General features: G+C 44.9%; 1 protein-coding gene across 1 annotated transcript; it reads left to right on the forward strand.

Annotated features, from left to right (window-relative positions):
- Positions 1-52: 52 nt before the first annotated feature.
- Positions 53-24,132, forward strand: LOC309537653 (alpha-tectorin-like; the record flags this gene model as incomplete). Its single annotated transcript, XM_082232544.1, has 15 exons — positions 53-58; positions 126-690; positions 1,051-1,652; positions 2,975-3,497; positions 4,443-4,642; positions 6,188-6,580; positions 7,193-7,479; positions 16,250-16,515; positions 17,643-17,762; positions 18,040-18,224; positions 19,570-19,733; positions 20,313-20,561; positions 22,113-22,275; positions 22,957-23,056; positions 24,038-24,132. The coding sequence occupies 15 exons, from the start codon at positions 53-55 to the stop codon at positions 24,130-24,132; spliced, it is 3,918 nt and encodes a 1,305-aa protein (XP_082088670.1).
- Positions 24,133-24,431: the final 299 nt, after the last annotated feature.

A 24,431-nucleotide genomic window follows, 5' to 3' on the forward strand; every position in this document is an offset into this window, starting at 1 on the left:
TAACATTTAATAAAATTTAATTTTTTAAAAAAACAACAACACACCAGTCAGCATGGGGGTAATTGTAGTCGGCACGGGGGTCTCAGTAGTTCCTAAAGGTTTCTGGCATCACCCTTTTGTCCTAGGTAAATGGCCTCCTGGCAAACCTGCCCCTCACTCTTGCATCAGGGAAGATCAACGCCTACTTCAGAGGCTCATCCGTCATCATCCAGACTGATTTTGGCCTCTCCATTTCCTACGACTGGTCTTACTATGTGTCCGTTTCTGTTCCCGAAACCTATTCTGAGTCCCTCTGCGGCCTTGGTGGAGATTTCAATGGAAACCACCACGATGACTTCAGGACCCCCAACGGCTCCTTGGCTCAGGATGCCCTTGCTTTTGGCAACAGCTGGAAGGATGCCAACTCCCCTTTCCACTGCACAGTGGTTGGGCTCCCGTCCTCATGCAACAAAACCGAGGCAGCCCAGTTCAGATCTCAAGGCCGCTGTGGAATGATTAGCGATCAAAACGGACCCTTTAAAGAATGCCACGACCTTGCAGATCCTCAAATGCACATGGAGACCTGTGTGAAAGACCTGTGTGCCACTCAGGGCAGCCATAAGACCCTGTGCATGGCCCTTCAGAGTTATGCTTGGCAGTGTCAGGTTCAGGGCATCATCATCCAGCCATGGAGGAAGATTGTCGGCTGTGGTAAGTGAGACTCCAAAAAGTAGAATTTTAAGGTGTCTTGTTGTATCGTCAACAGCTGGAATGGAAGTTTCCTCCCATTTTTCTTATTTTACCTATCTCTCCTTCATGGAGAGTATTCCCTCAATGGGGAAGAGACATAGCTCAGTGATAGAACATCCGCTTTGCATGCACATCTCCAGTTTCAATCTCCAGCATCTCCAGGTCCTCTGTCTGAAAATCCTGGACAGCTGCTGCCATTTGGTGTCAACAATACTGAGATTAGATGGACCAGTGGTCTGACTCAGTATAAGTCAGCTGCATATGTTCTTGTATATGTTTCTTTAACATTGCTGGAAGTGTTGCACTGTGTGTGTCTTTCAGAGCTGACCTGCCTATCGAATAGCAACTACGTGCTCTGTGGAACTGCTTCCCCCGCGTCTTGCTCACAACCACCTGTGCCCAGGAGTTTCTCACCTGCCTGTTTAGAAGAATGCCAGTGTGAACCTGGCTCAGTGCTGAGTGGCACCACCTGTGTGCTTCGGGAGCAGTGCGGCTGCAGCTACAAGGGCCGATACTACCTAAAAGGGGAAACATTCTTCCAGGAAGGAGAGAATTGCCATAAGATATACCGGTGTGACGAATCAGTCCATGCCGTCGGTGGCGCAGAGTCCTTGTGCGGCCCCGGGCAGTTTTGCGGTAGCCAGAATGGGGTATACGGGTGTCACCCATTGTCAGACGGTACCTGCCAGGTTTCCGGGTTTCTCACCTACATCACCTTTGATGGGCGGCATTATGGTTTCCATGGTGCCTCCACGACTGTCGTGGTTGAACTGTGTGGGGCACCGGAGTCCTTGCCATCTTTTAGAGTTGAGGTGAAGACCGAGAATGTGGCTGGAAATCCTTTACCCGTGCTATCAGAAGTGCTTGTGCTAGCGAATAATACACAGATATCTCTGCAGAGAGAACGCCAGGGCACGGTCCAGGTAAGAACGTAGGAGCCATGTTGGAGGTTAAACAGGAAAGGCCTGGGCCTGTGTTGAGCTTCTGCCTAAACTCATCCCCAGACTCGGCAGAGCAGAAAATTCAGTGTGCAAAGGAGGAGCAGCTCAGCTAAGAAGCCAGTGTGGTGTTGTGGTTAAGAGCTGTAGACTCGTAATCTGGTGAACTGGGTTCGCTTCCCCGCTCCTCCACATGCAGCTGCTGGGTGACCTTGGGCTAGTCACACTTCTCTGAAGTCTCTCAGCCTCACTCACCTCACAGAGTGTTTGTTGTGGGGGAGGAAGGGAAAGGAGACTGTTAGCCGCTTTGAGACTCCTTCGGGTAGTGATAAAGCGGGGTATCAAATCCAAAACTCTTCCTTCCCCAGCCCTTTCGGCTGTCATAGGGCTGCAGCTTTGGCATCAGGTTGTAGCAGAGGAGGGATCAGAAAGGACACGGGAGGACCACTCCATCAGCCTGGAGACCAGCAACTTTTGACAACACTAGACATACACACAACATACAGACATGCCGGGCACACAAATTACTCACAGCCTCCCCTTATCAGTGGGCAGTGTTCTAATAAGAGAAGGGGGAAGAAGAGGGGGAGGGATGTGATTGGCCCTTCCATGCTTCTCAAATGATCAGTCTGATGACCAAGGATGGAATGGTTTGCGTCCTCATCAGGATGCAGGGCTGAGTTGGGCAGATAGATTTAGGCACCTCCCACCCCTAGACCATGTCTTCCCTAAGTGTCCCCTTTTTTGCTACTACCATAAAAATTGGGGTGGGCAGAGACAAATGTCCATGGGAAGGCAGACAGGTTAGGCCAGGATTAGGGCAGCGGTTAGCTGGTCTTAATGTAAGGCAAGTCAGTGTCATTATACAGAAGATGGGATGACTGAAGCTGAGAGAGAGAGAGTGGCTTCCCTCATGAGTTTGTGACAGAGGGGAGATTCAAACCAGGAACGTTGTCATTTGTTGCTCAGCTTCTTTGCCGCTGTGAACCCCAACCGTTGTTCCTCTGCTGCAAAATGCTCAGATTATCCTGATGGAGCTTCCCACAAATGCTATGTGCTGTGCCAAGAAGAGGGCCGTGGCTTGTTGCAAGGGACATGGTTGCAGCCGCAGTAGAAAGGTGGTTGGGAAAGGGTTAAGCACATGCCCACATTGGATGTATCTCTGCTGCAAAATCCCTTCTCCATGGCCACTTTGCAGCAAAGATGTGGTAATTGGGAATCCCTGACCCATCTTCACTCTGCATAGTTTGGCCATTGAGGTTTCTGTTGTCAGGACTAACCTGCTTTTGTCGTTTCCTTTCATACAGATTGACGGCGTGGCTTTAAACCTCCCAGTGCAAATCCAGGCCCTGGGAACTGCCATTTATCAGCATGGCTTTTACACAACTTTAAAAGCAGACTTTGGGCTAACGGTGATCTATGACCTGGACCACGGTCTCCTTGTCACACTTCCCCCTCAATACCAAGGCCAGACCTGTGGGCTGTGTGGGAACTTTAATGGAGCTGTTGGTGATGATTTCCCATTGAAAAATAGCTCCACAACAAAAAACACGTTGCATTTGGGTGACCTCGATGGATCTCGTGCCTCTAACCCCATGTTTGATCTCATCTGGTCAAAATCTATGTGCTGGATCATCCAGAATCCAGATGGGCCGTTTGCTTCTTGCCACTCCCAAGTTGATCCAGAGCCTTATCTGACCGACTGCATCTTTTACTTTCATCTCTCTGTCAGGGACAACACCACCTTGTGCCGGTCCATTCAGACATACGTAATGGCTTGCCAGAGAGCCAATGTTACCATCTCACCTTGGAGGACAGAGACTTTCTGTGGTAGGCCAAATCCACTTCTGCCTCACAGTTTGGACTGCAGTATAGCTAATGTGATGTATTGTTTTTCTGTAACAAATTAGGCTTAAAACCAAGAGTTCTCAAATTGTGATCCGTGGACTACTGGTGTTCTACTGGGAGCCAGTGTGGTGTAGTGGTTAAGAGCGGTAGACTCGTAAACTGGTGAACCGGATTCGCTTCCCCGCTCCTCCACATGCAGCTGCTGGGTGACCTTGGGCCAGTCACACTTCTCTGAAGTCTCTCAGCCCCACTCACCTCACAGAGTGTTTGTTGTGGGGGAGGAAGGGAAAAGGAGAATGTTAACCGCTTTGAGACTCCTTCGGGAAGTGATAAAGTGGGATATCAAATCCAAATTCTTCTTCTACAAGAAGAGTGATTCAGGTGGTGCGCAGAAAGACTGAAAAACAGTCAATAGTATCTATACTTACGCTTGCACTTTATTTGTCGTCCCCCCCCCCCATGACAATGGAGATTGAGATTGTTTTGACCAGGGCAAGAATATCAAACAAGCTAACAAGCACTTGGTCTGGGGCCTGTGATCTTCATAATATGGATAAGCACCCCCCTTTTTTTCTGTCCTCCATCCAAACAAGCACGAGGTATTATGAAAGCATGAGGACGCTTTAGCTGAGATTTCTGCATTGCAGGGTGTTGGACTAGATGACTCTTGGGTCACTTCCAACTCTAAGATTCTATGGTTCTATAAAAGTTCAAGGACACATTCCAGCCAGGCAAGAACACTCAAGGAGAGGGTGTACAACAGGGCTGGTGAGGTGTTGTGAGGCCTGGAGAGAGTTCCAAGGGAGAGAGAGACTTAAAAGGCTGAATTTGGCCCCTTGTGTCTGAGGTTGCCCACCTGTGCTTTGGGACTTCCCCTCCCTTAATGGCACTCTGCTTCTCATTCCATGTCTCTTCATTCCTGAGCAGGCATTGACTGCCCTGCCAATAGCCACTATGAGCTCTGTGGGCCTCCCTGCCAGGACGTCTGCTTCAGTGCTTGGATTAAGCCCCACTGCCTTCCTATGTGCATTGAAGGGTGTTTCTGTGACAGAGGGTACCTGCGCAGTGGAGACAGATGCATCCCAGAAGAGCAGTGTGGCTGTGTTCACAAAGGGCTGCATTATAAGGTGAGGGTCCACACCCATGCTTTCCAGTGTATGTAGCCATAATGTAGCCACAACGGGCTTCTTCTCTCCCTGCTGCCCTTAATCCTCAAATGGCTCCCATTTACCTACAGTGCTCTGGAGTGATGCTTATATCTGGGACACTGTAGTAAATTAAAATGGCAGTTGCCTGGTACTGTTTGGAGGAGAACTGGTGCTTCATTAGTCCACTGGGAGGACACCAGCATAAACAAGGAAGCCCACCAGAGGGCATTCTGCTGAGTAGACACAGCTTTACAGTGGCCATATGTTGTTAAGTGCAATTGTATAATTGACCCTGAAATTGAGAGTGCCTGTGTGTGTTGCTGAAAAGTTTCAACATGGGGAAATTCCACTGGAGTGTACTAAGTTCTCTGGGCTCCTTCATGGGTTGATAATTAATTGTTGTTGTTCTCTGCTAGCTAACATGGGAGTGTTTAACTTTAGATCACATGGGAGGCTATTGAATTGCAAATCTGCCATCTTGGAAGGGTTGTGGCTCTAGTCCTTTGTTCCCAGGATTAGTGGGAATAGAAATGTGTGAAAGAGTCTCCTGAAGGGAAAGAAAACAGCTCCAAGCAAAATGGAGGCTTTAGGAAAGAGAGTGACCTCTGCTTCCAGGTCTGTTTGGAATTCTAAGATGCTGAACCTGTGCTGGACAGCACAAGATACAGTGGTATATTGGTTCTCAAACTTAATCTGTTCCGGAAGTCCATTCCAAAACCAAAGTGTTCCAAGACCAAGGCGCGCTTTCCCATAGAAAGTAATGCAAAACAAATTAATCCGTTCCAGACTTTTAAAAACAATCCCTAAAACAGCAATTTAACATGAATTTTACTATCTAACGAGACCATTGATCCATAAAATGAAAGCAATAATCAATGTACTGTATTATAAAATAAATAAGATAGTATTGTAGATGATTTTTAAATTTTTTTTAACCTGCACTGATGATAGTCATTGTTTGGATGGGGGGCTTTTATCCATTTCCGCAGTCACACAGTCAATCAATCAGTAGCTGAACTGCATTCCACACAGTCACAAAAAAACACACGAAAAAGCCTCAAAAACAAAAACGCAAAATAAATAGCAAAAACAAAAGTGCTGAACCTAATCCATTCCGGAAGGCCGTTTGACTTCCGAAATGTTCGAAAACAAAGGTGCATCTTCTGATTGGTGCAGGAGCCCTGGAAACAATTGCCGACAGCCACATCGGACATTAGCCCTCCGAAAAATGTTTGAAAACCGGAACAGTTACTTCGGGGTTTTTGGTGTTTGGGAACCAAGGAGTTTGAGTACCAAGGTACCACTGCATTGTACGGAACAACTTGGGTGTGTCTTTGATGTTTATGTTCTGTTTTGAAGAAAGTTCTGCAATGAAAGTTTTGAATCAAACAAAGGGTCCAGGCAACGTTTATTCCGAAAGGAATCAGGGTTGTTGTTGTTGTTTTGCATCCAGTCACTTCAAGTTGTGCACCATTAATATCTGTGGCAAGTCTTTCAGCTCACAACCTCCCATTATGCTTGCAGATTGGGGAGCGGGTCTGGCTCCCTGGTTGCCGTGAGAGGTGCATCTGTGACGACCCTTCCGACTTCCGCTGTGTCCCAGCCAGCTGTAACCTCGGCCAGAAGTGTGCTGTGAAGGATGGGAAGCTGGGCTGCCATACACGGTGGGGAACCTGCACAGTCACTGGGGACCCTCACTACTTCACCTTTGATGGGGCTGTGGCACATTTCCAGGGCACTTGCGCCTATGAGATCTCCAGGACTTGCCACCCCTCCCCTCCCTTCTTCTACCGGGTTGTTGCAGAGAACAGGCACCAGGGAAATCCTCAGGTGTCTTTTGTGAGCCGAGTGGAAGTCTGGCTGAAGAATGAAACGCTGAACTTTCATATAATCCTAGGGAGTGGCCAAACAGCAGAGGTACATGAAAGATTTCTGGATATGGTGCATAGTTATTTTTTTGGGGGGTGTGTGGAAATGCTTTTATCCTGCTTTATATTCTCCAGAGACTCTCAAAACTGCTTACAGAAAATGCAATAAAAATGATGTCAGAGTTTGGTATCGGGAACAGCAATTGCCCAATGGTGACAGAATTACTTAGGTGGCATTTCCTGCCCATCTCACCCTTGTTGGTTTTCCACCACCTCCTTAAGGCTACTTTATGCTGGCACCATTTTATTTATCTGCTTAGTCAGATTTGGTATTTTATTTAGTGCCCAGCTTGAATTTCATTTTAGCTGTCTTTGCAATTGCATTTTTTGTCTGTGTTTTTTTTTTAATTAAAAAATTCACATTGTTACAGGTTAGTTTTCCTTTTAGCCACACTCCTATTGTCAGCTCCCTTAGGCATTTATCAGATGGAAAGCTGGGAAAGAAGCTTGCTTTAATAAATCACAATTACAATGAGGTCCTGGGAAACAATTTCAGTGCAATTGAACTGAATGACGAAATCTGTACTTTGTTGTGAAATGATCACAGGTGGCCACAAACCTTTCTCTGACACATCTGATATGCTTACTGCCTCAATCACAGGTCAACCAGGAAAGAGTGCAACTACCCCACAGCCTGGGAGCCCTGGGTGCTATTTCCAAGGTCAAAAACATTGTGACAATAAAAACAGTAGCCAGTGTGGAGATCCAGTACAACGGCCGCCACACACTCTTTATCCATGCGGGACCAGAATACCAGGGGAAACTCTGTGGAATGTGTGGGAATTTCAACGGCATCCGTAGAGACGATAAAGTCCTGCCTGATGGAAGCAGAGCCCAGAATGACTTGCAGTTTGGGAATGCCTGGAAAACAGATACAAGCCCAATGGGGTAAGAGGGGTCGATATTGCAGCGTTTAACACTTTGTTGGTCTTTTTGTGGCATCATCTTTACAGTCCGATGAATGCTGAGGCCTTGGTGTGAGGGTAGCAATGTACAGAATATCTATTCCCATAAATTTTCTCTCTCTGCTCAGCAAGGTGTGGTGTGGCGTAAGGCACAGGCAACAAGAGTGTTCAGGTGAGCTGCACTGAGCACGTCCTCAGCATTCAGCTCAAGCCACCACATGGTTCAGCACAGCCAGCATTTCTCAAGTCAGTTTCAAAATAAGCCAACTTCAAATCACATGTAGCAGAGGTGGCTTATTTAGCTTGAGTCTGTTTTAAACCATGACCTCTGAACAAGATTAGTAGGAAATAAAATGGATGCTAACAAAGCTTTTCTCTTGGTCACACTGAAGTAAAGATGTCTGAGAATTCCAGTGGAAATGGAAACATAAGTGGAAATGGCCGGTGTTTGCTTAGTTGTCCGAAGTGCAAAATGAAAATATACCTGGCGAATATGATTGATGATGATGATGATGATTTATTTATACTCCACCCATCCGGCTGGGTTTCCCCAGCCACTCTGGGCGGCTTCCAACAAAGATTAAAAATACATTAAAACTGCTGCTTTAAATCAAGTAATACATAATTGATTACATTAACCCTATTTGCCTTGTATTCCCTTTGCACTGAAATGAACAGAACAACATAATGTCTGTTGGGGCAATATATATATATATATATATATATGCAGGTTTTGGTGTCTTCGGGTGTCTTCCCGTGTAAGAGTCGGGGTGTCTGTGCGACGTTTCGACGAGGTCTCACTCGTCATCTTCATGGAAGCCATCGAGATAGAGAAACACCCTCACAACATGAACAAGCGTGACGACACGTCCCGCCTGCCAGACATCTGGAAATTAGCCCTCCCCACAAAAACCGACACCAGAACCAGAGGCACACAGAACGCCGTCACCAATCAACCACACCAGACCCAAACCCAGACCCTCTCCACAGACATATTACAGACTCCATCCAGTAGCCAAACTATAGTGGCACCTCCGGATGCTGCACCCCCCTGCAATCCCTACACAGATCTGGCTGGCATAAGGCACAAAACCACAGCTCGCCCCTATACACGAAGCCAAGCCAGAGCACAACTAAATGCAGCACAACCATCTTCTCAGAAAAACTCTTCACAAGCTCAAGAGGTCAAGACACGAAAGCTTTAGCAACTAATCTACACTTAATGACCCACCCAGTGGTATTCAGAATATCACTCATGAAATCACCCAAGATATCCCTCAAGTAATTAAGGAACAAAAGAAGAAAAGGCACACTAATCTAGGAACTTCCTCTCTGCCCAGAACGTTGGAGGCTATACACCACACCCCTCAACAGTATTTATAGGAACTCAAACACCAGACTCTGCTCTGTTCCAGTAACAAGAAGCCGAAAGCACCAGCCTGAAGATGACGAGTGAGACCTCGTCGAAACGTCGCACAGACACCCCGACTCTTACACGGGAAGACACCCGAAGACACCAAAACCTGCATTCCTGTACCCGTGAAAATCTACGAAAGCATATATATATGCCTGTGTATATGTATATACACATATACATATATATGCAGGTTTTGGTGTCACGGGAAGACACCCGAAGACACCAAAACCTGCATTCCTGTACCCGTGAAAATCTACGAAAGCATATACATATATATATATACATATACATATACATATACATATACATATACATATACATATACATATACATATACATATACATACATACATACACACAGTGGTGCCTCGCAAGACGAAATTAATCCGTTCCGCGAGTCTCTTCGTCTAGCAGTTTTTTCGTCTTGCGAAGCAACCCTTTTAGCGGCTTAGCGTATTAGCGCTATTAGCGGTTTAGCGGCTATTAAAGGCTTAGCGGCTTAGAAAAAGGGAGGGGAAAGCGGAAAAAATCGCAAGACTCGAACTTCCGGTCGGTGCCAGCGCTTAATGGCGGTCCTACCTCCGAGCTCCGGAGAAGGACTGCTCCGCAAGTTCGGGTCTTACCCGCTACGGCGAGCGGGGGACCCCTAAAATCTCAGGCGCTGAAGCCTGAGAACAAGGAGATTCGGTGGGCACCTTTGCGCCCCCCGGTACTGCGAAAGAGCCTTTTTAAAGGCTACGGAGCGGCATCGGGAGTGAGCGCGGTGCTGAGAGTCGTCACCCAGCCTGCGGAGTGAAGCCGCGTCGCCATAAGCGGAGAGCGCCGATTCCTTCCTGAAAGAAAATTCGGACTGAATTCCCGTGAGTAGGAACTGAAAACAATTGGGACCCTTTAAATTCTGAAAATCGGACTAAAAGCGGGGAAGTTAAATCAAGGAAGTCTGCCTCCCCCCGACTGCATGAAAGTGAAAGCAACGGAACTCTAAATCTGCATCCGTTGAAACTTGCTTTTATATAACTAAACCGGACACTCAGACCTTAGGTCTCCCCTCTAGCTAGCAGGGCAGAGGGGAGGTGAAAGAGACTTTAGTAACTGTACGATCTATTTACAGTAAAAATCCTCTGCTGTCTCAGTTAACAAAAGTATGAAACGGTCTGCCTTTTAGGACAATAGGACACTGAACTGACTTCCTCCTGTAAAAGTGATACTGCGATACAAAGTTTACACAGTGTCTGGCTACAGTACATCACAAGATGAAACAGTATATATTGGGAAACTGTGGCAATTTGTAGCTACAAGCCTCCAGCTATACTTGCTTTAACTGTGTTAAAAACTTTTCTTTATACATCTTTGGATATTCTCCTTTGTCTTTGTACTTGGACATTTTATTTTTGGCCATTTTGATTTGCTCCCCCTAGAGGGTAAAGTAAAACTTGGCATAGCTTGGGACAGTGGAATTTTCCAACGGGGAATAGCTCCTGTGGGAAACGACCTTGACATGAGTTGCTCACAAGAAGAGATAGTTACAAGAGCCAAGACCAAGCAACAACAACAACAACAACAGCTGCAGCAACAGACAAAGAAAAGAGGCTCAATTTCAGGCATAATTACTGGATCTGCAGGAACAACAGGACAAGAAAAAGGGACGGCTGTCTCTATGGATGCCGTGACAGAAGCCCTGCTTAAAATAAACCAATCTTTGGAGTCTCTGACAAAACAGACTTCAGAAAATACACAAAAATTAACAGAAATATCAGTAAGACTAAACCAAAACACAGAATCAATAAATAAATTGGTGGAGGAAAATGCTACTACGCGTAAAATTGCTGAAGATGCTAAAGCTACTGCTGCAGAGACACAAGAGAAATTAGAGCCGATCGCTAAGAAAGTTTATGAGCACGACGCAACTTTGGCCCTGTGGGAGTTACAGAGAAAAGAGAGAAATTTGAAATTAAGATTGATTCCAGAGAATGAAAGAGACAATCTCGCGGAATATCTGACACGGGAGTTTGTTGACTGCTGGGATCTTGAAGAAGACGAATTCAAAATTACAACAGCTTTTAGACTGGGCAAAAAGCAGGACAGAAAGACCCCGAGAGATTGCCTGATTACATTTAGATCCAAGGACGAAAGAGACAAAATATTAGGACTACACTTTGAAAAGGCCCTGCAAATTGGAAATTCAGCTATACAGATTTTTAAAGATATTCCAAAATATATTCTGGATTTAAGAAACTTCTATAAGGACTTGGCTATTCTGCTGAAGAAAAACTCCATCCGCTTCAGGTGGGAATTTCCACAAGGACTGTCATTTGACTACAGGGGAAAGAAGGTGAAGATAAAGACTATTCAAGACAAAGACAAATTCTTGGCAAGAAATCAGGAGGACCTGCAGAAGGGGACAGTGGACGTACTTGCAGAACAGAGGAGAGTACTAGACATTCTGAATCTCTCGTTTGGACAAAAACCACCACCATCAGAAGAAGAGCAACAACTTGGAGCTGTTGGAGGAGCTTCAGAAAAATAATAAGATGGCTCTGCAATTCCTTAGTTGGAATTGTAATGGACTTAATGGGCCTTTGAAGAGAAGACAAGTGTTCCATATTTTGAACAGAGAACAACTGGACTTGATATGTCTACAAGAAACTCACATAACTAGAGCCCATAGGAGACTACTTACAAATAAAAGACTAGGACAAGAATTTATTGCATCAGATAAAGTTAAGAAAAGAGGAGTTGTAATATATGTGAAAGAGAAATGGGCTCCAAAAATGATATTTAAAGATGAACAAGGGAGATATCTGGCAGTGGAGATACAAGTACAAGGAGAAAAATTTTTAGTTGTTGGAATCTATGCACCAAATGAAGGTAAATCTGACTTTTTTAAGAGACTTCATGAAACCCTGATGGACTATTTGGATTACAATATGATAATCATGGGAGACATGAATGGTGTGGTCTCCACTAACATGGACAAGGCACAAAGACTAACAGTCAGCAAGGAAGGGAGACTTCCTAAGACTTTTTTCGAAATGATGGGAAACATGGACTTGATAGATATATGGAGAACAAGGAACCCTCTGGAGAGAGAGGGAACCTTTTTCTCTCAAGCAATGATGACCTGGACCAGAATCGATCAAATTTGGATTACTAGTGGTATGGCTCCAAAGGTTAAGAAGGTGGAAATCTGCCCAAAAACTTGCTCCGACCATAATGCCGTGAGGATGGAGATGAAACTTACAACAACTGGTCAATTCAGATGGAGAATGAATGACACCCTCTTTCGAGACAAGGAGATCCTTATGAAGGCCCAAAAAACCCTAAAAGACTACTTTGAAATAAATTTGAGGGCCGACGTGGAAAAAAGAGTGATCTGGGACGCAAGTAAAGCGGTGATGAGAGGCTTTTTGATTCAACAAAATTCAATAAAGAGAAAAAAACAAAATGAGAAAAAAGAAAAGATTTTGGAAAAGATAAAGGAAGGAGAGAAAAAATTAAGAACAAAACCAAAGTCCCAGGAGATTTTAAGAGAGATTAAGTTATATCAAACACAATATATGGAATTGATGAACCAAGAGATTGAATGGAAGATAAAACAAATGAAACAAAAGACATTTGAATCAGCAAATAAATGTGGCAAACTTCTGGCATGGCAACTGAAGAAAAGGCAGAAATTAAATACGGTTACAAGCCTAGAAGTGGATGGAAAGAATATATCCAAACCTAATGAAATTAGAAACTGTTTTTTGAGTTACTTTAAAAAGCTATATACTCAAGGCCCGCAAAATGAAGAAGATATAGATAAATTCCTTGATAAATATGGATTACAAAAAATCTCTCATCAAAGTAAGATGGATCTGAACCAGAGAATAACAGAACAAGAGATAGAGGCTGCCATTCAGAACATGCAACTGGGCAAATCTCCAGGACCAGATGGACTGACTTCCAGATATTACAAATCGTTGAAGGAATGGTTGATTCAACCACTAAAGGAAGTTTGCAATGAGATCCTTGAGGGAAAGAAGGCACCTGAATCGTGGAAAGAAGCATATATTTCACTCATACCAAAGACAGAGACTGAAAAGACTCAACTGAAGAACTACCGCCCAATATCGCTACTTAATGTGGATTATAAATTTTTTGCAGATATTTTGGCAAAAAGATTTAAAAGAGTGTTGATGGAAAGGATTCATAAGAACCAAGCAGGCTTTCTCCCTAAAAGACACCTGGCAGACAATGTAAGGAATGTAATAGACATTTTGGAAAAGCTAGAGGTGAATATAAACACTAAAGCAGTATTGATTTTTGTGGATGCGGAGAAAGCCTTTGACAATATTTCTTGGAGCTTTATGATAAAGAACCTTCATGGGATGGGGGTAGGCCAAGGTTTTGAGAATGGTATGGCTGCAATATATTCTGAACAAAAGGCTAAATTGATCGTAAACAACGTAGTAACTGAGGAACTTAAGATAGAAAAAGGAACACGACAAGGGTGCCCAATTTCCCCATTACTTTTTATCTCAGTCCTGGAGGTGTTGCTGAATATGATAAGGAATGACCAGCAGGTTAAAGGAGTGCAGGTCGGAGCTAAACATTACAAGTTAAGAGCGTTTGCAGATGACTTAGTATTGACTTTACAAGAGCCAATCACTAGTACGAAAAAGGTTTTAGAAATAATACAACAGTTTGGCCAGGTAGCTGGATTTAAGTTGAATAAACAAAAAACCAAAGTTTTAGGAAAAAACTTAACAGACATAGAAAAGGAGAAATTCCAAGAAGAAACAGGGCTGACAGTGGTTAAGAAGGTGAAATACCTAGGGGTTTATTTGACATCTAAAAATGTGAATTTGTATAAGGACAATTATGAAAAATGTTGGTCAGAAATCAAAAAAGATCTAGAAATATGGTCAAATTTGAAATTGTCAATGTTAGGCCGAATTGCGGTGATTAAAATGAATGTATTGCCTAGAATGCTATTTTTGTTTCAGACCTTGCAGATTCTTGACAAGATGGAATGTTTCAAGAGGTGGCAGAAAGATATTTCGAAATTTGTCTGGCAGGGCAAAAAGCCCAGAATTAAATTTAAAATATTGACAGATGCAAAAGAAAGAGGGGGTTTTGCCCTGCCGGACTTAAAATTGTACTATGAGGCAGCAGCTTTCTGCTGGCTGAAAGAATGGATGCTCCTCGAGAATACGGACATTTTGGATCTGGAGGGTTTTAACAATGCTTTTGGTTGGCATGCATATCTATGGTATGACAAAGTTAATAGTATCTTTAAAAATCATATTGTTAGAAAAGCACTATATAATGTTTGGATAAGATATAAAGATTTGTTGGAAAACAAAACCCCTAGATGGGTGTCACCAGTGGAGGCTAAAGCAGTGAAGAAACTCAATATGGAGGTCGGATGGCCGAAGTATTGGGAAATTTTGGAACAGGATGGAGATAAGTTTAAACTACAAAGCCAGGAGAAATTGAAACATAAAGTACAAAATTGGTTTCAATATCGTCAAATAATGGAGTTTTTTAAACAGGATAGGAAAATTGGCTTCCAGGTGGAAAAATCAAAACTAGAAACTGAGTTACTAGAACCCAATACTAAGAATTTATCTAGAATGTATAACTTGTTGCTGAAATGGAGTACACAGGACGAAACAGTCAAATCGGCTATGATTAAGTGGGCACAGGATGTTGGGCACAATATCATGGCAGCTGACTGGGAATGGTTATGGAACACTGGTATTAAATTCACGGCATGTAATGCCTTAAAGGAAAATATTATGAAAATGGTTTACAGATGGTACATGACTCCAGTCAAGCTGGCAAAAATTTATCATTTGCCCGATAATAAATGTTGGAAATGTAGAGAGACTGAAGGCACCTTCTACCACCTCTGGTGGACGTGCCCGAAGATTAAGGCTTTCTGGGAAATGATCTATAATGAAATGAAAAAGGTACTTAAATGTACTTTTCCTAAAAAGCCAGAGGCCTTTCTCTTGGGCATTGTCGGCCAATTGGTGTTAAAAAGGGATAGAGCTTTTTTTATGTATGCTACAACAGCAGCAAGAATACTCATCGCGAAGTATTGGAAGACACAAGATCTACCCACTCTGGAAGAATGGCAGATGAAAGTGATGGACTATATGACATTGGCTGAGATGACAGGCAGAATCCGTGACCAACGAAAGGAGACGGTGGAAGAAGATTGGAGAAAATTTAAAAGCTATCTTAAGGACTATTATAAACTTAATGAATGTTAAAGTGTTGTGGTTTTTAGAAATAAAGGGATACAGTGATATAAGGTCAGAATATAGAGAGGAATAAGATGGCAGAGGGTGGAAGTAACAATTGGGAGTTGCTAAAAATTATGGACATTGGGATGCAGAAAGGGGGGGAGGGGAAGTCCAAGAAAAGAGGCTTATGAAAATATGTTATGAAACTATACGTGTATGTTTGTCTTTTTAAGTGTTTGTTCGTTATTTAAAAACTTTGTAAAACCAATAAAAATTTTATTTTTTAAAAAAAAAAATCGCAAGACTCGCAAGACTTTTTTGTTTTGCGAAGCAAGCCCATAGGGAAATTCATCTTGCGAAGCGCATCGAAGAACGGAAAACCCTTTCGTCTAGCGGGTTTTTCGTCTTGCGAGGCATTCGTCTTGCGGGGCACCACTGTATAGAGAGAGAGGATTCCTGGTTGTCAAGATCCAAATTTGGATCTTGTACTTTTTGGGGAGAAGATTCCAGCAGGGATTTAAAATCACAAAATATCCAGCAAGATAAAGCATAGAAAATGCGCATTTTAAAATTCCCTTCAAAGTTTTCTACTTCCTCCAGCATAGGAAAGAACCATGTGTTTGGTAAGTTAAAAATGGTTTATTGTACTTACAAACTCTCCAAAGGTCAGATTCATGTGCTTTTCTATAGAGCATTCAGAAAAAGTTTCATAGGCAGTAAAACTTAGCTTAGTTCCAAAATGGTGAAAGTTCCTAAATTATTGGTATAGGAACTCAAGAGCGGCTAGTGAGAGCCATGTGCCTGAGCTGGAGCAACTAGCTCAAACCTCTTCACACACTGAGCTGGATTACCAGTTTCCTCCCGAAGGGAAGTGACATAGCGAAGCCTGGCAGGACAGCTTCCTCTATGGTGTTAACCCCTTCGTGCATTAATTAAACTTAACCAGCCTCATAGAACCAACATGCTTGTCCCACAATGCCAGTGTAATTTACATGGAAGCCCAAGGTTTGCCTAGGCTCTTTCCTTTTCATCCCCAACTCTGGCCGGTGACCACAGAAAGGCGTCTGCTGGGACTAAAACCCCCTGTCTTTACTTTTCAGGTGCTTGGATGACACTGTAGCACTAGAGCCATGCAAAGATCCCCAGGAATATGAAGAGGTCTGTGGGGTCCTGATTAACAAATCAGGACCATTTGCTGAGTGCCACTGGCATGTGGACCCTTCTCCTTTTTATTTGTCCTGCTTATATGACTTGTGCCACTATGGGGTGGCTAATGGCATGTTGTGTGTGGCCCTCAGCGCTTACGAGGAACGGTGTCTTCTTAATGGGGTCCACGTCAGTGGCTGGAGAGCAGCTGCCCGGTGCCGTGAGTTCCAATTTCATCAGCTGCCTGTCCATCTTGGGGGCAACTGGGGTTAAAGGGGCTTCCAGATTCTCACTCTTTTCGTGTGGGATTCAGTTACAAACTGGCAAATTCAGGTTGTGAAATTATAGCAGGTCGGGAGGTCTTATCTACTTTCCAAATGTTCAGACTTTTTGCAACAAGAAAAGTGACGGGAAAATACACTGGAAAGTCTGGGGTAATACTAGCTTTGATGCAACTTCATCTAACCTCCCCACAAACAAATCAGAATGAATGCTGAATAAATAAATGGTGGACATTATCTGATCTCCCTTCAAACAAAACAAGACCAATACTTCTTAGAGAGGTTTTTTGGAAGCACCCCAAGTCTATTAACTAGAAAGGGATGGAAAACCAACCTTGGTGACTACACAGGGTAATTAAATGTAGGTAAAAACAAACCCTCGGAAAATCTGCTGTGCAGGTGCGAGGCTCATTATTTCTTCTGTTAGTGCTGCTGCTGACAGACTTCCTCTACTTTCTGTGTCCCTGAGCTCTCAGACTTCCTCAGAGCAGGGGTTGACTAACCATTGTCAGATGGCAGGCTGCATTCTAATCCTTGGGCCCTATTGAGATTTCCCCTACAGCCAAAGTGGCTTTCACTTCCACCCCAGAGGCTGGAATGTTTATCAGCATTCTGTGACTTGCCTTGCCTTTCTCCCTCAGCAATCACAAAAGATAATGAACATGATATTTAAATCACTGGCCAGAGGTGTGCGTGTGTAACTCTCTGTGTGTGGTATCTTTAAAAACTGTAAACATTTGAAATGTTCCTCTCTGTAGCTTGCGTAGTTTCAACACCCCCATCCCCCTGCTTCTTCAATACACACAAGCTCACAGGAATAGAGGGGGTTCCTCAGTATGTGGAACCATCAGGAGAAGACTTCATCAGGAGCAAAGGTAGAAGGCCCCATTCAGCAGTATAAGCAAGTTTCCCCCCCCCTCCACCCAGGTATGGCTTACCACTTTGTGAAGCAAGGAAAGTGATGCATACTATGATCCAAAAAGACCCCTCCATGTGAAGTTCAGAGTCGGCAATTACCTAAGACCACCACTGATTCCTGCAACTAAACCTGTTCCTCTTTCTCTAGCCGCAGCAGACCCCTGCCTTGACTTGGCATGTGGAGACAATGAATGGTGTGGCGAGAAAAATGGGAAATGGGGCTGCTTCTGCCACAGAGATTATAGCCCTGCCAAACGGGCTTCTTATGGTAAACAAGGACCACAGCTTTTCCTTTTTTGTCTTTGCATTTGCCTTTGAAACATGGAATCGCTTCATGTTACAGAATGTTGGTATTCACACATTCCCCTGATGCCGTGCCGTCAAACCGAGGGCCACATGTGTGGGTCCCAACCATCCCAGAGCAGCCCTCGTCTTGCCACACGCTGGCGGGCTCCAGCTCCAGCAACAATATCATCAGCTGTCACCTGCAACAACCCAGCTGTCAGAAACAGGGCCAGCCTGCCAAATTCCTTTTCTCCCTCCAGATTACCGGTTGACATGCGGTGGCAGCAACAGTGCCGTGTCTCTCTCCCGCTGCCTGCTCTTCGTCGATGGATTCCCCGCCGAGGAACTGCATTTGGCAGATCCCACCTGCACTGGCACACTTGTCGGAGACAGGCTCCTCTTCTACTTTGATACTGTGCAGAAGACCTGTGGGACCACAATGGAGGTAGGGAGAATTATCCAGCATAAAGCCTCCCCTCTTCCCACCCCACTCATGAAGAAACACTTGATAGATATCCCAACATGCAGCTGCTGCTCCAGTAAAAAGAAGCCTCTCTGATGAAATAGGTAGCAGCAAGGTTATGCAAAATATCTCTGCCTGACTGAGATGCTAGAAAGCTGCTTGCCATCAGAGTAGACAGATGAGATGAGTAAATAATATAAGCAGAAGTCAGTTTCCTATGTCTATACCAGGGATGTCCAACCAGTAGATTGTGATCTACCGGTAGATCCCTGGCTGATCCTAGTAGATCGCAGGATGCTTATTGTGTACAAAAAGTTATGGGGGGAAAGCTAAAAAAACTCCTTCCCCCAAAAGATTACAACTCTGGGCATCCGCCCACCCCACGCATGCTCCTCCTCCCTCCAATGACAATGGGTAGATCACTGCCAGTTTTTTTTATAATTGGAGTAGGTCACAGTCTCTTTTTTTATATATATATAAAATTTTTATTGGTTTTACAAGATTTTTTAAAAACAAACAAACACTTAAAAAAGACATACAAACACGTATAATTTCATAACATTTTTTCATAGACCTCTTTTCCGGGACTCCCCCATACCCCCCCCTTTCTGCATCCCAATGTCCAAAATTTTATAGCAACTCCCAATTGTTCAGGTCACAGTCTTTTTGGAGTTGGAAATGCCTGGTCTATACCATTTCCTGCTATCTGATCCTTTTAACCAGAGATGTTGTGACCCTGGTACTTTCTGTGTGTACCAGTGAGCTATGACCCCGCCTCAAATAGACCTCCTAAAAAGCAAGATTCTGGCAGGTAGCGCTGTGGTCTAAACCACTGAGCCTAGGACTTGCCAATCGGAAGGTCGGCGGTTCAAATCCCCGCGACGGGGTGAGCTACCATGGCTCGGTCCCTGCTCCTGCCAACCCAGCAGCTCGAAAGCACGTCAAAGTGCAAGTAGATAAATGGCGGGAAAGTAAATGGTGTTTTTGTGTGCTGCTCTGGTTTTGCCAGAAGCGGTTTAGTCGTGCTGGCCACATGACCCAGAAAAACTGTCTGCGGACAAATGTCAGCTCCCTCGGCCAGTAAAGCGAGATGAGCGCCACAACCCCAGAGTCGTTCGCAACTGGACTTAACTGTCAGGGGTCCTTTACCTGTACCTTTAGCCTCTGATACCTAACTGGCTTACACTAAGGGAGATGTCGGTATTATTTCCAGACTCCTGGAAACTGGGAGGAGGGACACTGCCAAAGCAAGAAAGGAAAACCTGCCCTCTGTGTCCGCTTACGTTGCAGTGGGCCTCACAAAGTTCTTTCCTTGCATTATTTCCAGATCAACACAACCCATGCCATCTACTTCAACGCAGTGGAGGGCCGTGTGGAGAACACCTACGGAGGGGTGATCAGCAGGGATCGCTTTCTCTTCCTGCGCTTCTCCTGCGCCTACCCGCTGAACATCAACCTTTCAATGACATCTGCCATCCATCCCATCCAGGAGTGAGTTCAGCCGGAAGGACAGGACAGAGAAGCCAAATGCCCCAATGCAGGATTTCACATCCTCGTAATATTTGCATCTTTCCAGCGTTGGCTCCAGCAGCACCTGGTCCCCTGCAGAGAGCTGTCTTTGTATCCTCTCGCTGTGCTCCTCCCCATCTTTCCTTGCATGCATCTTTCAATTGTGGAAGCCTTTCTGTGCCTCTTCCACTCACACGGCTTCAAATACTCCAGGCCTTTTACCTAGGTTCACCATGTTGGCTCCAAAGTTCTTTGTTCCTTTGCTCTTATTCGCTTCAAATTTAGGTACCTTTGCATTCCTCTAAGAATCTACCTTCTAGACCGGACTGAAGGCCTCCCAGTTCAGTACTCTTGACTCCAACAAAGGCCAAGCAGAGTTTCCCCACCCTCAAAACATTGCTCTTGTGTCCTTCCAAACTCCTGCTTTCCAAATCTTCCTTCTTCCTCACTCTTCATCTCCCATCAGTCCTCTTCCTGAGCCCAAGAAAGTGCCGTGCTGCCCTGTTGCTTGCTCCAAAACAAAAGCATTGTAACTCTCTTATGTTTTACCCCCTTTGATAGCATCATTAACACCACTCTCACCTCCGGCCAAGGGAGCTACCAGACCACCATGACTTTGTACCAAGACCCTCAGTACAGCCAGCCCTTCACCCAGAGCCCTATCCTACTCACTGTCAATCACAGGGCCTATGTGGGCATCAGCATCTCGGGGGCAGACGCCACCCGCTTTGTACTGACCTTGTCGTCGTGCTGGGCCACACCGGACAAAGACGCCTCCTCCAGCATTCGGTGGGATATCATCACCAACCAGTAAGCTGCTTGCCTCTTCCTGTTTGCGTGGTCTGCTCGAAAGGGAACAGGGCTTAGTAACTGGAGGAGACAGGCAGGGAGAAGAGAGAATTCATAGCACTGGAGAACAGGGGTTGAGAATCAGGATACTTGGGTTTGGCTGTTGATGCCTTTTAGACATCGACCATGGACTGAGGGCCAGGACACCTGGCATGAAAGGGCAGCTAGAGAAGAAAGCCACAGCATTCAGGCTGAATACAGTGGTACCTCGGGTTAAGAACTTAATTCGTTCTGGAGGTCCGTTCTTAACCTGAAACTGTTCTTAACCTGAGGTACCATTTTAGCTAATGGGGCCTCCTGCTGCCACCGTGCTGCCGCCACACGATTTCTGTTCTCATCCTGAAGCAAAGTTCTTAACCCGAGGTAATATTTCTGGGTTAGCGGAGTCTGTAACCTAAAGCGTCTGTAACCCGAGGTACCACTGTTTGTATTAAGAAGTGGAGAAGTAGAGGGACTGCAGTGTAGCAAGACAAGAACCTAACTTGAATATTCTCTTAACTGAGGATCAAACTAGAAATGATGTTATTCATATATTTAGTCCCTGCGTGTCTGTTTTTCTTAAAACAAAACATATAAGTAGTTGATATAGAGACCTCAAACTGGGTGGATAACATGCTGGGCAGGGAGGGGGGAATCTTAAACTCTTGCCCCCACTATGATCCTGTTCAGAAACTGAACCCTCCACACTTACACACCCAGAGCCAGGTAGAGGCCCGGACCAGATAGATAATGTGTCCCCCTGTTTTTTTTTTACCCTGTGGATAACTGAAGTCTTATAAATAAGTAAGTATATAAATAATTTTCACAAAAGTTATGCTGACAAATAATTTTATTTCAAGGCTTGAACCATATCTGCATATAAAGACAAAATGGAATATATATATAAATATGCTGACCGAGGCCCCCTTTGGAATCGGAGGCCCGGGCCAAATAGCCCATATGGCACCCCCCCCCCCCATCTGGGCCTGTACACACCTGATGTCTTCTATGCAGAGAGCTCCCCACTGCAAAGGGGAGCTGCAGTTTCAATTCAGACCACAGGGTTAAAGACTCTCTCCTCCCTATCCTTGTTGTGGTCTTGATCCCTTTCTGGCTCCTGCGTATAAAATTTATGGGGAAGGAAAACACAGCCCAAGGGATGAAAGGGATGAAAATGTTCCTTCTTAAGGCCTGGGTCTCAGAAAATGTGGTGCAACATCTCCAGTGCCCCTCTGCCCATCATTCCTTGATGTTGCAGAGATCAAGTATGAAAACGCCTCTATGTGAACCAGCCTAATGTGATTTCTCAGCCGATGATTAGTAAAGACTCAGGACTCCTAGCTGAATGTCAGGACTGTCTTAATGGAAGATCATTGTGATGACCCTGGATGGACATGAAAGTCTTGTGAAGGGTCTTTCGCACCTGCGAGTTCAGTCAAACGAGTGATAAACTTGCACAGGTGAACAAGCCCTTGGTCTCACCAGGCCCCTGCAACTCTCAATCCTTTGCCCTATGCCACCTTCTCATTGCAGGTGTCCAAACCCTCGAGACGGCACCGTGGTAGTTGAAAAGGATGCCGTGTCCCTCACTGGCCATTTCTCCTTCAATGTCTTTGCCTTCATCCCAGATTTGGAGGAAGTGTACCTGCACTGTCGTATCCGCCTCTGCAGCTTCCTTACCGACAGGTGCACCGTGGTGAGTTAGGAAAAGTAGAAGGAGGAACCGCTAACAAGGCTGGCTCCTCCCATGCCAATGGGTTGCCCTGGTGTTGTGGACTTACCTGGCGGCGGAAGCAGAGTTCTTTCCACTCCTATAGAACCATTTAAGTTTCCCACAATGCCCCCACCATAGTGTCATTCTGGGGTATTCTGGGAAATCAAAACGGTGGTCAGTTTCTCATAGTTCCCTGGAAAACATCAAGGGCATTTAAATGGCAGCTGAGAGACTCCAGTGCTCAGAATGGAGTGCCGGTTAAAGGAGTACCTAGGGCAGGCATCAGCAGTGGTTACCTGTTGGGAGTCTGAGGCCTTGGCAACTGCCCAAGCATGTTGCATGCTGACACAGGGTCAAGGTTTCTGAGTCAGATCAGGCCAAGGCAACAGCTTTGAGAGCTGGTGGTAGCCCTCATAGCCTCATCTGGAGAGAGATTAAGATCAGAGAGGTGGAAAATTACCCAGGCGATCTTGACTTGTGTTAAAATCTAGATATGATCCTGATATACCTGCATCAACCTGGACAGAAAACAGACTGGCAATGGGCTGGGAAATTAGCCTGACTGTCATCTTGGTAGCCACGGGAGTGCTGAGACTACAGAGCTAACCTATGCAGAATCCTCTAGACAAAACAATAAGGTCCCATTTCCTCCCCTTCTTTCAGAATTGTGACAAGCCAGGCCCTGCGATTGCTGGAAGGAAGCCTCCATCGGGCATTGTCTCAGCTGGCCCTTTCTTGAGATATGATGATTCTCTTGATCAAGGCAAGACACTTTCCTCTCGACACAAAGGCTCAGGCATTGCCTGTTCTCACAAACAACGCTAAAAGAATCTTTCTGCCTCTCCCATGACTGTGGGGCAGGGCGGGGGTGCTGCTGTTTTCTTACCCAAGTTGTAAATTAGATTAATTCAGCAAGGAACATGAGGAACAGAAAGTTTGATTTAATACATTGAATTAATAATAATAATAATTCTGGGGTGTTTGTGTGCCAAAGAAATGCAGCTTGTTGATTTTAAATAACCCAGCAGGTGTGTAATTTCCATTTCCTGCAAGCAGACATAGCATTAACAATGTTCATTAGTGACAGGAGTTCATCTTACATCTTAGGATAGCGTTCAAACAGTGAAAATCCTGACAGCTTTTTTTTATTTTTTAGTTTTGCTCAAAGTTATTGCATTTTATTATTATTATTGCAAAATCACTTTTTGGAGGCATTTTTAAGGAAAATTGCAAAAATGGCACTGCCCTACATCCAGATTTCCCCAAACATATTGCCAATTTCCACCCGGACACTGCTGCCGACTGCAGTACGTCTGGAAAATTCCGGACGTATCTCAACCCTATCTTAGGAGAGCACAGCATTGTGGCTTGAACCAAAAAGAAAATCTGCAAGTATTCAGCTTTGCCATTTTGTCATTCAAACTGTGAATGCAAAACTTTAAAATCCGAGCCTTTGATATAGGTTGGCTTCAGTTGTAAAGACACAGAAATTTGGGAAACTAGTTCATTTTAACTGTGGTTAATTAAGAAGCCTGGGTGTTAAAGTGCTGTTAAAACAAATCACAGCTGCATTTGTCAAACACTCCTGTCAAAACATACGCCTAGGTGGACCCGAAACACTTTGTACCTTCCGAAGCACTTTCTAAGTGCGATGCAGCAGTATTCCCCTGCGAGGCTTGCCTCAAATGATCTGCCAGTAACTGGACAGGGAAGCTGATTGATAACCATCTCTTCCTCTCTGCAGGGCTCCGGCTGGCTGCCAGAAGCTGCACTGCACCCTCCTTCACCATTCTGCCTGTGCTGCTCAGTGCCATCATTTCCTGCAACATTTTCTGCTAACGCCTTTAATCCCAGACAGGGTTCTTGTTGGGAATATGGCTCACGGAGAGATGGAGATGGATCTTAAAATTCACCATCCCCGCGGGATTTCTGCTGCTGCTGCACATGCTGACACCCTCCCAATTTCTGCTGTGAAGGCAGAGCCCATTAGTGGAGATAGAAGCCTCCTGTTGTTTACGTCAGGGGTGGGGAACCTCAGGCCCTCAGGACTCTAACCAAGCCACACACCCTCTTCCTCGGCCAAACATTTCACCAGCTCTGCTTCACATATTCCTTAAGTGTTTGTTTTTTTGTTGCTC

Source organism: Podarcis vaucheri (genome assembly GCF_965113315.1).
Source record: "Podarcis vaucheri genome assembly, chromosome: 7".
Lineage (NCBI taxonomy): Eukaryota > Metazoa > Chordata > Lepidosauria > Squamata > Lacertidae > Podarcis > Podarcis vaucheri.